This window comes from Callorhinchus milii, unplaced genomic scaffold (assembly GCF_018977255.1).
Source record: "Callorhinchus milii isolate IMCB2004 unplaced genomic scaffold, IMCB_Cmil_1.0 Scaffold1, whole genome shotgun sequence".
In the NCBI taxonomy this organism is placed as follows: domain Eukaryota; kingdom Metazoa; phylum Chordata; class Chondrichthyes; order Chimaeriformes; family Callorhinchidae; genus Callorhinchus; species Callorhinchus milii.
The window spans coordinates 67,377,660-67,394,105 of NW_024704742.1; the positions used below are offsets into that span (position 1 = coordinate 67,377,660).

General features: G+C 44.1%; 1 protein-coding gene across 4 annotated transcripts in view; it reads right to left on the reverse strand.

Moving 5' to 3' along the window:
- The window catches only part of fgfrl1a (fibroblast growth factor receptor like 1a), a 161,132-nt gene that overhangs the window by 15,289 nt on the left and 129,397 nt on the right, over positions 1 to 16,446 (reverse strand). For 3 of the 4 annotated variants that reach the window (XM_042343400.1, XM_042343404.1, XM_042343394.1), the window contains exons 4-5: positions 11,489 to 11,578; positions 6,893 to 7,177 (exon numbers count right to left, since the gene is read on the reverse strand). In XM_042343400.1, coding sequence (XP_042199334.1) covers positions 6,893 to 7,177; positions 11,489 to 11,578 — 375 coding nt within the window. The remainder of the gene's footprint in view (positions 1 to 6,892; positions 7,178 to 11,488; positions 11,579 to 16,446) is intronic. The other variant, XM_042343409.1, reaches the window with a different exon arrangement.

A 16,446-nucleotide genomic window follows, 5' to 3' on the forward strand; every position in this document is an offset into this window, starting at 1 on the left:
TAAAATCATGTGAAATGCTTTGAGATGTTTTGACAACGTAATAAGGCACTGTATCAAATGGAAGGATTATTATCAACACTGAAACCTCAACATGAGAAGGTCCATCTAACTGATGGACAGGGGGATATCAGATTGGATTCCTGCTCCTGATTGCTCACCTTGTTGCCTAAGGTGATGCACATTCCCTTACCCACAATCTGTCACCTCAAGGTGCATACAATAATAAAGGCCTCTTGGACATAGCTATTATGCGACATGGGTGGAAATGTATAATAATAATCCTTGCATTTGAAATAGTGCCTAATCACGTCTTCAAGATGTCTCAAAGCGCTTCATGGAATATACTGTAAAGTGAATTTGACAGTGTATTTTGTGGCTGAAACGTGGCAGCCAGTTGCACACAACAATGTCCCACAAACAGCCATGGAGTGAGTGACCAATTTTATTTGGGGGATTGTTGACTAGGACACTGGGAGAAACTCCCTCCTCTTTTCAAATAATACCATGGGATCTTCAATGTCCAGTAGAAGGAAAAAGGAGACAAACATCTAAAAATAGGAGAGAATATAAGAGGAGAAATAAAATTCAGAAAGAGATAAATCCTCCCCATCCACCACCCACAATGGAAATTCAGAAGTGTTCATGACAAGAACACATACCTAAATTTCTCTTTCGGGCGCTGGATGACCAGATTATAATAAAATAATAATAATCCTTATTATTTGCAGCTTATCACGTGGTTGAGACTTTCAAAGCACTTAATAATTAACAGAATATACTGCAAAGTGAATTGACTGTGTACGTTGTGGGTAAAACGACCTTCACATTTCCTCTGGTCATTTCGTTTTTTTATGAGATTCATTGCAAGTTTTTTTCTCTCTTCCAAATAAATTTTTTGGAACTATCAGATGTTTTGCAATAAGTCTGCTTACAAATCATATTTAGAAGCAACTATGTTTAAAGCACTTTGAAATTTTTTTTGGGGGGGGTTAGAATTTCCATGTGGGTCGAGATTTTCTCTATTTTCTTAGCATTTCAGAGTGTCCAAATTTAGACAACTTCTTAAATACAGTCCTTAACATAGGCTATTTTCTATCAGTTGTTTTAAGGACTCAATAATTTGCCGTATTCTTCACATTCTCTGAAATGTTAGAAAATAGTCGATCTAGACTGAGGTTGAGTTTCTCCCTCTTTGGCATTACAGATACTGTATCAAATACGAGGATTAATATTACTAAATTGCATTGTATGGGTTAAAGTTGCAAAGCTCAGTCAAAAGCAATCTCTGCTCTATGTTTCTGTGGGTTCAAGCCCCATATAAGGCATTTAAGCTTACAGGCCAGGCTGAAACTCCAGTTCAGTGCTTGGGAGGCATTGCATCGTTCGTTGTCCTTCAGATTAGAAGTTAAAATGAGGTCCTGTCTGCCTGTTCAGGTGGATGCTAAAAATCCTATGGCACTATTCAAAAAGAGAAAGGAGTTTTTTCTGGTGTCCTAGCCAGCAATCTCCAAGATAAAATAAAAGTCATTCACTTCATGGCTGTTTGTACGATGTTGCTGTGTGCAAAATTCACTGCTGTGGACTCCTGCAGTCACTATGCTCTACAGTGAATACAGTGAAGCACTTTGAGACATTTCGACAAAATGATAAAGCACTATATCAAAAGCAAGAATTATTACTATTAATAGCCAGAATAATTTAATGCTCCACTTTTACTGCAGAGCTTACCTGGATTTGATGCAGTAAAACTCAGTCAGAAGCAATCTCACCTCTAACTCTTTGAAGCAAGCTATGTGGTTTTAGCTGGTTAGACTCCAGCAGTTACCCCAATGTGCACTATGACGTCCCCAAGACTTGGCTCTAGACAACCTGCGCCTAATACCTTCTGGAATTAGGTAAGCAGGATGCATCCCTCCAGGGAGAGAGTGCACATTCCATTTCAATAATCTATCTCTGGGATTATCCCGGCTGACCCCAAAAAACATTTGATGCAGTTCTACATAGAATCGACACACAGAGGGTCGTTGGAATCTTACCAATGGGCTCGGCAGCACTTTAACTTTGTTTTATTGTAGTTGATACAAAGGATAATTTTTAAGAACAGAGTTGCATATTTATACTCTTTTATCACAGCAAAAGATCTCAAAAGTGTTCACAAGTAATTACTGTCAAGTGGAGAGAATATTTTTCTAGGCAATCACTTGTGCCAGCAAAGTCCCACAAGCAGTCATGAGATGAATGGCCAATTAATCTGGAAGATTGTTAGTCAAGACACCAGGGGAATCTCCATTTTCTTTTCAAATAGTGCCGTGGGATCTTTACCTCATCTGAACAGGCAGACGGGAAGGTATTATTATTATTGATTAATATAATATGATACAATACCATCTGAAAGATAGGAACTCTAACAAGGCAGCACTCCCCCAGCACTGCACTGAAATGTCGACCGAGTCTGCGAGCTCAAATCCTGACTTAAATCCAGAGAAGTATAGAACTTTACAGGACAGAAGGCCATTCGGCCCATCGTGCCTGTGCCGGCTCTTTGAAAGAGCAGTACAGTCCCATTTACCTGTCTTTTCATTATATTCCCGCCTTTCCCAGATGCATGCCAAAAGTGCAGGCAGTGATGTCAGCTGTGACCATTTGTGCTTCCTGTGCGCTGGATTTGTGTTGTTGTTGTTGTGAGCAAGGGCAGCACACAGGAAGTGATGTCACAGCAGCCATGTTGGCAACATGCCCTGCTGTTACTTTCTGAATTGGGTTTTATGGATTGATCTCTTCTCTATCCATCACAGACAATCCATCTCAAAACACTTTCTCATCTCCCTCTCCTCTCACAACACCCTCCCCTCCTCCAAGCCCTCCACTGCATTTTTCGCCCATGAGTCCACCCACGACGAGTCCATCACAAAAGCTCTCTCATCCTCGGACCTTCTCTCCCTCTGAGCTTCCACCTGCAGTGATTCAGAAGCAACCATCAAGCTGCTGAGCAATCACCTCTCCTTAATTTTCAATTCCCTTGTTCCCCTGAAAACCAGGTCCATCTCCAAGCCTATCCGCTTCCCCTATTACAACAGTCATCTCCACTCCCTCAAATCCCAAACCCAGTTGCTCGAGCGCAGATGGCACAAAACCGGCTTCACGGTTCACTGATAACTGTGGCTCGAGCATTATCTTCATACCTACCGCCTCGCCCTCTCTCAAGCCAAAACTGCCTTCTATTCACAAATCATTCTCGAGGCCAAAAAACAACTCCAAAATCCTGCTCTCCACTACCACTAAAACTCCTCCACACCCCGTTTCAAGAATCTTCGACTCTCATTTCTGATGTCAAGTGCAAAGAGGTCCTGGACTTCTTTATCTCTAAGATAGATAACAATCGCTGGCTGCCTCCTCCTTCTCCCCCACCCCCAATCCCCCTTAATCACCCTCTCCTCCTATCACAGCTCCTATCCTACACACCTTTGCCTCCATCGTTCTATCCTCCCTTTTCCCCACCATCACCCAGAAGCCCACCATTTGCTTCCTTGATCTCCTCCCCACCCAGCTTCTGGTTACTCAACTCCTCCTCCTCTACCCACTGCTGCTGACACAATCAACCAGTCCCTCAACTCAGACTCTATCCCACTCTCCCTCAAAACTGCTGTCATCACTCCTCTTAAAAAAAATACCCTCAATCCCTCGTTTTGGAACGCGTTGTTGCAAATCAACCTCACTCACACCTCTCCCTCCACTCCCTACTTAAACCCCTCCAGTACGGTTTTCGCCCTGCCCACAGCACAGAGACAGAGCTCATCAAAGTAACAAATTATGTTGTCTCTCCAGGATCTCTCTGTGGCCAGGGCTCCTTCTGCCTCCTCGTCCTCCTGGATCTCTCTACTGCGTTCGACACAGTCGACCACGCCATCCTCCTCTGCTGCCTCTCCTTCCTCATCCACCTCAGTGGGACCACACTCGCATAGTTCGAGACCTACTTAACAAATTACCAACAATACATCTCGGCAAATGGTTTTTCCTTTCGCCCTAGTCGCCTGCCTCTAGTCACTGACAATGGAAACAATCTCTGACCAGGTGATCTCTCAGAATCCTTTATCATTGTAAAGACAATCAGGACTCACTTGAACCTTCCCGTTTCATTGAAAATAAGCCCGGTTCCTCCAGTTTCTGCTCATAACCAGAAGTCCCTCAACTGCTTCTGCTCGTCCCTAGTATTGTATCATCCTAGTAAATCTCCTCCGTAGCCTTTCTATGGTCCTAACTCTCTTCCTAAAGTAGGGTGACCCAAACTGGACACTGACATTAACTGAAGCCTAACTAACAATTTGTACAAATTAAGCATCACCACTTTTGGTTTTATATTAGGACTATAAGATTACTATAAGATTATTTTTGAAAAAAAAAGATGGCCCTTGCCTCTGAAATGGGGAAAGCAGGAAGAAAAAAGACATGATGAGAAATGAAGTGAACGTTAGAAATAAATTGAGAGAGAAAATGTCAAGAGTAGGTAGAGAAGGGGTTGAATTGGAAGGAAATAGTTACAAAGAGACACAGAAACAGAAAGGATAAAAAGATGACACAGTACAGGCAAAATGTTTTAGTGCTTTATTTCTACTTCCACTCGTACTGTCTGTATTGACATGAGTTGACCTGGTTAATATTAATCCATGCAATAATAATAATCCTTGCATTTGAGACGTCTCAAAGAGCTTCACAGAATATAATGTAAAGTGAATTGACTATATTTTGTGGGCGAAATGCAGCAGCCAACTGCACACAGCAGTGTCCCACAAACAGTCGTGGATTGAGTGACCAAAAATTATTATTATAGTTATAGTTAATATTATAGTAATAACACTATTTCTGATGTTTGAGCAGTTTTAGCCCTTATAACATTTGCGCTTCCATACACATGTCGAGCTATCAGTGACTCAGCTTGGGTTCGATCAGTCTCCAGAGATAATGATTCAAGGGGATCTCATAGAAATGTACAACATTTTAAATGGGATTAAAAAAGTAAACCCAGATCAATACTTTAGAATGCAACAAGACAGTAGAACAAGAGGACGCAGGTTAAGAATTGTAAAGGGCAATTTCAGGACAGATACCAGGAAGATATTTTTACTAAGAGGGCAATTAACGACTGAAACAAATTGCCAAGAAAGGTGATAGAGGCAAGGACACTGGACTAATTTTAAAAAAAATCTTGATGCTGGATAGGGGATGGCTGGGGATTGTTCTGGAGGGATAAGATCAGATTGGATAGTTAACTGAGGAAAGGGCAGATAAATGGCTCTGAAAGGGCTTGCTGTTAAAAGAGCCAGCACATGCACGATGAGCGGTATGACCTTTTCATGTGTTGTAAATTTCTATGGTTTTATGGTTTCTATTGGATGGGCTGAATGGATGGGTTCATGCGAACCGATCTTGTGATCTTGTGATGCTCTTAAGGCTGATGATGGAATTCTATGTGTGTCAGACGAAAGAGTAAATAAATAATTGTGTTGAGCTTGGCAGTGTGTGCGTTGAAAATGTTTGGAATGTAGAGGAAAATAGTGCTGTGATCTACCTGGCCAGTCTCAAAGACTGGAGTTTCCTGCTCATTTTATAATATAGGGTAATTCTGTAAAAGTGTAGTGACTGTGTGTTCTGTGGATATCTGTCCACAAAACATACAATCACTAGGCTTTACCTGCAGAGTATATCCTCTATATACCTGTATATCCTGGGATGTCCTTTCGAAATGAAAGGCACAGAACCAAATGTAAGGATTCTTACTATTATTACAATGCCAAACATTACTATCAACATCTCCATTATGGTCGATGGTGGACTAGATGGACTAGGTCTTTTATCATCTAGACATTCCTGTGTTGCTATCTGTTTCATTGTTAAAAGGTGTGTGAGCTCAGAACGTCGCTTACAGCAAGGAGAAATGACCAACCCAGGGGAATTAATAATTCTCTGGATTTACTTTCAGTTTAAAGACTAATCAGTACCTGAAAGGGAGATTCAGTCACATTTTAGTCAAACATTAATGCAAATCGACCTTTGAAACATCTGGGGGAAGGGGGAGGGGAAGGATGGGAAGGTTTGCAGAGAAGGAGAAAGATACCTCCAAGCAAAGGGTCTTGGGTAATGGTGAGACAAACAGAAAGTATTTGTTTGAAGCATTTGGTTTCATAATAAAACAATTTTTAAAAAGTTGCTGAACCTGCTAGAAGCCTGGGCATGTTTTTATTATATAAATAAACCCACCATATTTGACAGGGATGGGGAGGGGGACTTTAGATTTTTTTTGTAGGGGAGGGAGGGGAATGGAAATTTTTCTTTACATCTCTGCTCCTGTGTTAAAGATTGAAACCACATTTAGAGTCCTGCAGACAGCTGTGCCACCTTATCGCTACCAGATGTGCTTGCGCGTTGGCCAGGGGTGACTCTTCTGAGCAGTCTGCATCTCGGCCCATGTGACTGCCTGCAACCGCCTTCCAAACCAATCATTACTCTAATAATAGTAATAATAATAATCCTTGCAGTTGATATAGCACCTTATTACGTCATTGAGATGGCTCAAAGCGTTTCACAGAATATACTGTCAAGTGAATTTACTGTATATTTTGTGGGCAAAACGCGGTAGCCAATTGTGCACAGCAGTGTCCCACAAACAGTCGTGGATTGAGTGACCAAATTACTTTTTTTTTGAAGGGATTATTACCCCCGGAAATCAAACTGCCAATCGGCTAACAATTGAGTTCCTAATTACTGCTAGGTAAACAGAGACATGTGGAATAAGGAAACTTGCCTAAAATTTCGCCCTGCCCGGGAATCTAAACCAGCTCCTCTCGCTTGGAGGCAAATTATTCTTATCCCTCCTTAAATCCAGCGCAGTACTTACGGATCACTTCAACCTTGTACGTCGCATTTATCTCTCCAGCTCGGTTATACACTCGGCAGGTGTACTTTCCACTGTCTCCTGGCTTTACGTTCTTCAGGGTCAAGGTCCATTTCTTCTTCTTGGCTTCCCCTGCGTCCTGAAGGGCCAGTGGCCTGCCGTCCTTGAGCCAGGTGATATTGGGCTGTGGGTGCCCGCCCGCGGCGCACTTCAGGCGGACAGAGCTGCCCACAGGCCGGGCTATCACCCTGCGACGCATTTTGGTGGGCTGTGTAAACCTGGGTCTGACTACAGTCACCAAAGAGAGAGAAAAAAAAGGTTCACTCTGATGGTGGTGGTGTGGAGGAGGGAGATGTGTGGGGTAGAAAGATAAAAAGGAGTCTGCACTTGCCTGTTGAGACACTCATCCTCCAAACTTATTCAATATCCTTTTGAATTCAATCCTTACCTTGTGTTCCTTACACTCCGTCTCTCGCTACACTTTATTCAAACAATAATTTTGGGATGCACCAGGACAGTAGGACAAGAGGTCTTTGGTTTAAGAGTTGAGAAGGTCAATTTCAGGACAGACACCAGGAAGCTTTTAATTAATGGATAATTAACGACTGTTCCATCTCTTTGAGCAATTAAACTTGAAATTAAGAAGACAGATATTTGCCAGGAAAGGTGGTTGAGACCAAGAGACAGGACTCATTTCAAAAGCAGCTTGATGCTGTGATGGGTTGATGGAAGGGAGGGTACTCTGGAAGGATGAGATCAGATGGGCCGAAGGGCCTTCTTCATCCAACCTGATCTCATGATTTTGTGTTAAAATTGTTACTTTTGTATTTTAATTAACAGAGGATTGGTTTGGAGGGCAGGGTGTTTTTTCTCTCCTTTCTCCTTCGAAACATCTCAAAGCGCTTCACAGGGCTCACCCACTGCAAGCCCCACCCCTCTCCCCCACACTCCCCTTCACCTCCTCCATCCTGAGGAGCTCAGATAATTAGATAATTTCATCAGATAACGTTTAAAGATTGCACAGAATTGTGGAAAATTCTTGAATTCATTCTTACTTCAGAGGATGTTAAGTGAATGTAGCTGAACGCAGCCGCCAATGTGCATACAGCAATGCCCTAGAAACAGCATTGAAGTGAATGACCAATTTTATAATAATAATAATCCTTACATTTGATATAATGCCTTTTCACATCATTGAGAGGTCTCAAAGCTTCACAGAATATATTGTAAAGGTATTATTAACATATTTTATTATTATATTATTAATATATTGTAAAGTTATTATTATTATCTGGAGGGTTGTTGGCCAGAACATTATAAACAAATGCCCTTCTCTTTTTGAATAGTGCCACGGGATCTTGAACATCCGCCTGAACAAATAGACAGGACCTCGGTTCATCGTCTCATTCAAAGAACGGCACCTCCAGCAATGCGGAGATCTCACATTACTGCTCTGGACCTTGGCTACAGGCTCAAAGCCCCAACATAGGACTCAAACCTGTGACCTTCTAACCCAGAGGTCCAAGTGCTACCAACTAAGCCAGATTCACTCCCTGTCAGATCTTACATGTTATTCACATGAGAGCCTTGACAGTGCAGAGTCTTGACACACAGGCATCCATGTCTACCCTGACTTGACTGTCAAAATTCTGCTTGGACATCAATATCAATTTCAACTTCCAGACTGCGGTCAAAGGAGGCTACTCCTGCCGGCAGGATATAGGCTCCCCAGCAGAGCTTCCAATCTACAATTTACAAATCCTTTTGCAAATCATCGGCCAATATCTCTCTGTATATCCATCCCCATTAGTAAACCTGACCGACTGTTTCCCACAGATTTTGTTACCAAAGACTCTAACAGAACCCTTGTGTTTTACAGAATATCCAGTCACACTTAACGTTTGTTAATTTCATAGTACATCATTAATGCCTTTCACCATTTTAAAATCTTCGATGAAAGCAAGTTCACCTCTTAATAACATAACTCTGCAAGCCAACACCCTAACAGGCAGGGTGGGTATGCAGCGGGAGGCTTGCCAGGCAGTGTTTGCAATGTCAAACGATCTGGTTGATTAAACATTAGAAATATGTCCCAATGCATACTCTGGGGTTCCCCAATCCATTGACACTTGCCATCTTGCACTTAAACTCTCCAGGATTAGGTAACCAAGGTGCTTTCCTCTGGAGAGAGGGTTGCTGGAAGGTGTTACCTGGAGTCCAAGTTCATAAACAGATGTCTGTACATCCAGCGCCTGGAATTCACTAATTGGAGATGCGGAACTGCTTAACGTCCGCATCTCCAATTAATGAAACCATCGTTCAGTGGAAAGGGATGTGTGTCCAAGCTGTGCGCAGGAAGATGCTGGCAATGCTCTCAAGCATTCATGCTGAGCTGTACTGCCCACCAGAAAAATAGCAGGCTGTTCCTGGTACCTACCGTCCACCTAATCAGTTATCAAATGACCAACTAGTGACTATCCTACTTGGAAAGGTAATAAGTAGGGTTTCCTTGGTGCTGAACTGGCTCCAAGGTGACATGCTTGGTAACGAAATGTCAGAATCAAGCCAACCCTCTGCGGTGGTCTTGCTAATCCAGTTCCTGAGATAACCGGGTCCGCAGTATTATGGGCACTGCTGATGACAGCACAGCCAGCCTGGCTCATCAGCAGATCCTGGAAAGGCAGACCAGTCACTGGGGGAAGGGAGTCTTCCCATTCAGCAACCATTAACCTTGCAAGCCAAAGTCCTAATGGCTAGGATGGTCTTAGCTGGACAAGCATTCGGAAAGCTTGCCAGACAGTGTTTTCAGTGCCAAGTTGGATTCCAGAAGCACACCAATACACACTCTAGATTCTTGTCAAACTGCATTTAATACTCTCCAGTATACTTGATCTCTCTCTTGCCTTCGATAACCGTTGACTACTCCATCCTCCTCCACTGCCTCTCCTCTCACCTCAACCTTCATGGTTCTGTCCTTGAATGGTTCAGATCCTACCTCTCACACCGTCTCCACTTTGCCTCCACAAATGGCTTCTCCTCCAGGCCAAGCATAATATCGTGTGGCATTCCTCAGGGCTCTGTCCTTGGTCCTCTCCTCTTGAACTTGTACATGCTCCTCTCTACCTCTCTGACCTGCTTACCTCCTACACATAACCCGCTGCCTTTACTCGACCGGCTCCGGCCTTCTGCATGTCCATCATGCCCTCCGTTCCACCATTGGTGACCGTGCTTTTAGCTACAACGCCCCAAAACTCTGGAACATTCTTCCTCTATGCCTCTGCCTTTCCACTTCCTTTCCCATCTTTAGAATGCGACTGAAGACCTTCCTATTCGACCATGCCAGCGGTCACCTCCCATTCCCCCCGGGGTCGTGCTCCACTACTGTCAAGTGGTCTGGCACGCTGCTCTGAGTGAGGGTTGCTATATAAATGCAAGTTGTTCTTGTTGTTGCTCCCTCTTAGTGACATCACCCGCAGACATGGGGTCAAATTCCACATGCATTCGGATGACACCGATCTCTATTTCTCTGCCTCCACGCTCGACTCCAGAATCACTGCTGTCCTAACAGGATGTCTGTCAGACATCAAGTCCTAACTGAGAGCTAACTTTCTACAGTTGAATGTCAACAAGATCGAGGCTCTCCTGATTGGCTCCCGTCAGTGCCTCCTCACCTCAGACACTGTCAGCATCACCATCCACGGTTGCACACTCAACCTTACTAAGTCAGCCCAGAACTTTGGGGTCTTGTTTGACCCTCAACTATCCTTTCTACCCAACATTTGTGCCATGACCCACTCTGCCTTCCCCACCTCCGCAACATCGGCTGGCTCCGCCACTGTCTCACACCGTAGGCAGCCAAAACCCTCATCCATTTGACAAGGTTCCACATAATAATCCTTGCACATGTGAGACTTTTAAAGATTAAGGGTTACAGCTTGGGAGTGCGATCCCCGGGGCTCATTCGGAATCCAAAAATTTGAGAATTTTGATACCCCAAATCCCAGGATCCCGAATCTTACCTCGTCCAGGACGCCCATGGTCATTCTCCACAGAGTCAGGAGGTTTAAACGCCCGCTCCAACCAGATCGTCCTCATGATAATATGTGGCCAAGATCCGTCCTCCGCATCCACCCAGACTTAGCCTTTATATATTCCCCAAATCCCGGGATTCTCCTCAATGAATCCCAGGTTTTGGGAGCACCATTATCACATAGGATCCCAGGATCCCATATTAAATGTAATTTATCCAATTGGATTAAAAAAACATTATAGTAGCAGGACCTCCTGTAGAATGTACATGTCGTCACAATCAGGGTTCAATATTGATGTTTGAACTCTTGTATTTGAGACTGCTGCAAGCTCATTCTGTATTTATATCAGTAGGAGGTTATGTTTCTCACTGCGATCAGTCCCGCTTAATCTCCATCAGTTGTTATGAGCTTCGCCTCACAACAAACACACCATTTTAGATATCCATGTAGCCTCACAATTATCTAATTACAAAGGCCGACACGGGGACTGCAAGCCTTGGCGCATACGGCTCAGTTCTCTTTTTTCTTTAGACAACACTGCAACATTTTATAACTGAAAGTATCGTACCCCATTGCTTCCCTGCAGAGTCCTCACTGGTACGTTCTCCATCAAATCCTTCAGGTAGTATTCCGCTCTCCCTTCCTGTGCTTGAATCATCTGGAACGATATGAAGCAATGGCCCACATTAGTGGAAAAAGACTCTCTTTTTCTTCTGGAGACATATTAGTTTTGCATAGACATGTTTAGGTTCTTAGTCGATTGGTGAATCGCTTTTCAGGGGTAGTAATCCCTCCAAAAAAAATTATAATAATTAGGTCACTCAATCCACCACTGTGCATAATTTGCTGCTGAATTTTGCCCACAAAATGTACAGTCAATTCACTTTAATAATCCTTGCATAATCCTTGCATTTGATATAGCGCTTTTCACATCGGGAGGACGTCCCAAAGCGCTTCACAGAACACACTGTAAAGTGAATTGACTGTATATTTGTGGGCGAACGCGCAGCCAATTGCGCACAGCAATGTTCCACAAAAAGTCATAGATTGAAAATGACCAATTTATTATTGTTTTTGTTTTTGGAGGGATTATTATTAGGCTCTGTGTGGAGTAAGGAAACTTGCCCAAGGTTTCGCCCTGCCTGGAATTGAACTCAGGTCTCTCGCTTGCAAACCGAGTGCTCTAACCACTGAGCTACAGGACTCCACTTTACAGTATATTCTGTGAAGGACATTGAGACATTTCAATGACATGATAAGGTGCTATATCAGATTTTAGGTGAATTTCTTTTCACACAGGCTGGACAGAGTGAGTGGGAGCCCCCCCACCCCCCACAGATGATGACACCCTCAGCCTAGCACTGAGTGGGGTTTCCCCTGCCTGGCGTCCCCCACAGTGTGAGATGAACTGACACTATGTCACTGTGTACACTTTCCTGAGCAGTATTTTATACTCACCATGTGATGATCCTTGCATTTGATATAGCGCCTTATCATGTCATTGAGACGTTTCAAAGCGCTTCACAGAATATACTGTAAAGTGAATTGACTGTATATTTTGTTGGCGAAACACAGCAGCCAATTGCTCATTGGAGCAGAGAGGTCATAAGAGGAGCGAAAGAAGAGTTTAGGAGAATTTCTTTTCACACAGAGTTTTCTTGAGATGAGTAATGCAACTAAGGTGGTATAGGCAGAGTCCATTGTGGGTTTCAAGACGAAAGTCATCAGATATGTGAAGGATAGAGGCTTGAAGGAGTTTGGGCATAGGATAGGGCAGTGGGATTGAACGAACAGCTTGCTCTAAGAGATTATGCAGACTTGATGGGCCGAATGGCTTCCTTCTGCTCTGTAAATTTCTATGATAGTCTGTGCCAGTACGTATGCTCCACACAAGCCTCCATCCCTCTTCATCCCCTCTCCTATACTCTTCAATTCCTGTCTCTTTCATGTATGCATAGAAGTTATTTTAAAAACAGCAAAGTCTCGTTCTTGTCCTGATTTGACTCAGTTTGAAGTACTATTGAGGAGTCCTGCAGCATAGACCTGCAGCCTTGCAAGCGAGAAGACCTGGATTCGATTCCCAGGGGGATGAAACCTTAGGCAAGTTTTTTTACACCACAACCCTCTGTTTAAGTAGTACGTAGTAACCCAGTTGTTAGTCGATTGGCGGATCGCTTTCTGGCAGTAATAATCCATCCCCCTAAAATAATTCGGCCACTCAATCCACAACTGTTTGTGCGACACTGTTGTGCGCAATTGGCTGTCGCGTTTCGACCATAAAATATGCAGTCAATTCACTTTACAGTATATTCTGTGAAGCAATTTGAGATGTCTCAATGACGTGATAAGGTGCTATATCAAATGCAAGAATTATTATTATTATTGTAGCCTTGGTGTCAGGAGGTTGTGGGTTCTGAGCCCCGATCCAGTAATTGAGCTCCTAGTCTGGATTGACACTCCAGTTCCAGACTGGCATTCCCATTGACCAGCAGGAATTTGGTCTGGAAGGAGGTCAGCATGCTAATAATTATAATCCTTGCATTTGATATAATGCTTTTCACGTCTTCTAGACATCTCAAAGCACTTCAGAGAATATACTGTTAAGTGAATTGATTTGTTTGACCCTCAACTGTCCTGTCTCCCCCATATCTGCCACATCTGCAACATTGCCCGACTCCACCAATGCCTGATTCCTCACACCGCCGAAACCCTCATACACGCATTCATCACCTCAAGGTTCGACTGTGGAAACTCCCTCCTTCTCGACTTCCCCAACTCTTCCCTCCACAAGCTGCAGATCATCCAGAACTCTGCAGCTTGTCTCCTCTCCCGCACCAGGCTCTGTGACCCCATCACCCTCACCCTCGCCCAACTCCACTGGCTCCCCATCCCTTAGAGGATAGAATTCAAAATCCTCGTCTTCACTTTCAAGGCCCTCCATGGTCTTGCCCCATCCTACATCTCTGACTTGCTGAAACCCTATCAACCTGTCTGCTCCCTCCGCTCAGCAGGCTCCAGCCTGCTCCATGTCTCCCGCCCGACCCACCCTACCATCAGCGGCTGGGCTTTCAACCTCTCTGCCCCCACTCTTTGGACCTCCATCCACAATCCCTCTCTTGCTTCCTTCAAGGCATGATTCAAGACCCTACTTTTTGGCCGTGCCTTCAGCCACATTCCTACCCCTTAAGTCCTCCCTCATCCCAACCCTGTCACCCCCACGCTCGAGTTCTGATCCCTGACTGTTCATCGCCTCCTAACGTGAAAGGTACTTTACAAAAGTAATTTTGTTGATGTTGTATTTGTGGGCAAAACCCGGCAGCCAATTGTGCACAGCAGTGTCCCACAAACAGTCGTGGATTGAGAGACCAAATTATTATTTTTTTTCTTGAGGGATTATTATCAGGCATGTGCAGTAAGGAAACTTGCCCAAGATTATGACCTGCCAGGAATGGAATCCAGGTCTCTCGCTTGTAAGGCGAGTGCTCTAACCACTCAGTGAGTTACAGGACTCCCATTAAGTGATGTACTTAACGTACTTCCAATCTTCGGAATCAGATGCACATGTGTGACTCTGAATCCTTATCACAGTCACATTAAGAGATCCTGCAAATTAGATACCACGAGCACTACCAACACCCCCCACCCCCCCACCCGAGCCCTTCCCCCTTCACCCTAAGTTATTCGGAAAGCAAACCTGAAAGAAACAACTTGCTGACAAAGACGTTTGAAAAACAACTTGATCCCCTCTTGTTTCGCCCTTCGTTACCTCCGAGCACAGCACAGGCCACTGGATTCTCAATACAACACAACTTGATTTGCAGCCAATGCTTTGATGTCCTGTGAATTGACCTCGCTGCTCGCTTTGATCTTCTCCAAGAGATGCAACTTTGCTCACATTTCACTCGCGATCCAACCTCCCATTCCACCCCCCCACCCCACTGATGAGATTGAATACAGCCATGATCTCAGCCCTTATTTACACAGGCCTCCAAGAAACTGAACAGATCATTGAGAGGTGATTAGCGCTTGATTTGATTAGGCCTGACATGATTTTGATACCCATTAAAAAACGTTATTTAATAACTGAAATGACCCATATCATGACAAAACACCGCAAACTTTTCTTTAATATTGAAATGCAGGGCCAGCCTCTTGCTCTGACTTCGCAAGGTCAGATTTGAACTGTTTGAAGTCAGGGAGCCTTGAAAGAACCCATTTCGCAGATGATCCAGCTTTGCATAAATAAACACGGGGACCTCTGAACCCTGACTGGAGACCTGAGCGCACTTCAAAGCCACGGATGAAACGATCAACATGCATCATTAAAGCCAGCTCTGGCTCAGCAATCCTGACAAGCGAAGGTTGCTGCGTAAAAAGGGGAGGAAGGAGGAAGAACTGAGAGAAACGGTGTAATCAAGTCAGGCTTGAACAATCAGTCCGAGGTGCTTTGTGCTCTTTAACAACAACTGAATCAAGTCCTGCTAGACATCAGGCTTAGTGCAGCAATTATTTCTGACAGGTATAGACAAGGGAAAAGCACCCAAGAAGGGAGGCAGTGTCTATTCATTTGGGGGATAATGGGCAACTGAGCAGCATTGAGTTTCTTCAGCTCCCCTTGTTAGGGCTTTAGCTTGACTGGTTCTGTTCCAATGAGGTTGCCTTGACTGCTGAAGACCTGCCTGATGTGTCTCCTTGGAGCATGTTCTTAAGCACTCCAAGACGCTACCTCGCGTGAAGAGCGCTATATGAATGCAAGTTGTTGTTGTTCAGCTTAAACCTAATCCAACCCAACCACCTAAAGGAGACATTTTATTCACCTCATATGGATGAACACTGAAGAGCTACAGTTGCTTTGGTTTCAGACCACTCTAACCCTGATGTCAATATCAGTCATGGAGAAAACATCTGTATGGCAGAATGATATGGACATTTCACCCCATTTGAAGATTGAGAGGTTTCTAGGGTCAATGAGATTCTAGGGCAAAATGAATGAATCCAGCTTTGTTGTGACTGACTCTTTGGATGCCAGCTTTCCCTTGGGCTGTGTCCTCACAGGAGTCTGAACCAGACTCCAGGACTTAGACTCCAGAATCCAGACTCCAGAACTCTAGGAATCCAGACTCCTGATTTTCAAACTCCTGAATAGCAGACTCCACGTTCAAGTGGAATTCCAGGAACAGCTTAAAAGTGTTTTGGGGATAAACCAGTTGGGCTGAGCAGTCTGTTTCCGTGACGCATCATTCTGTGTGATTATATAACTCTGCATCTTTGTTTCTGCTTCAAAACAGGCAGACCAGCTTGGTTTGGCATCGCTTCTGAATTACAGCACCTCTGGCAATGTGGTGCTCCCCCAGCACTGCACTGGAGTGTCAGCCTGGACTATGTGAGTTCAAAGTTCTGACATATGGTTTGGACCCACAACCTTCGAACCCAGAAGTGAGAGTGCTACTGAGTGCACAAGATTGAGGTCTTGAGACGCAGCTACCTAAATGGAATCCAGTCTTGGCACGGAGTCCCGTAGCATAA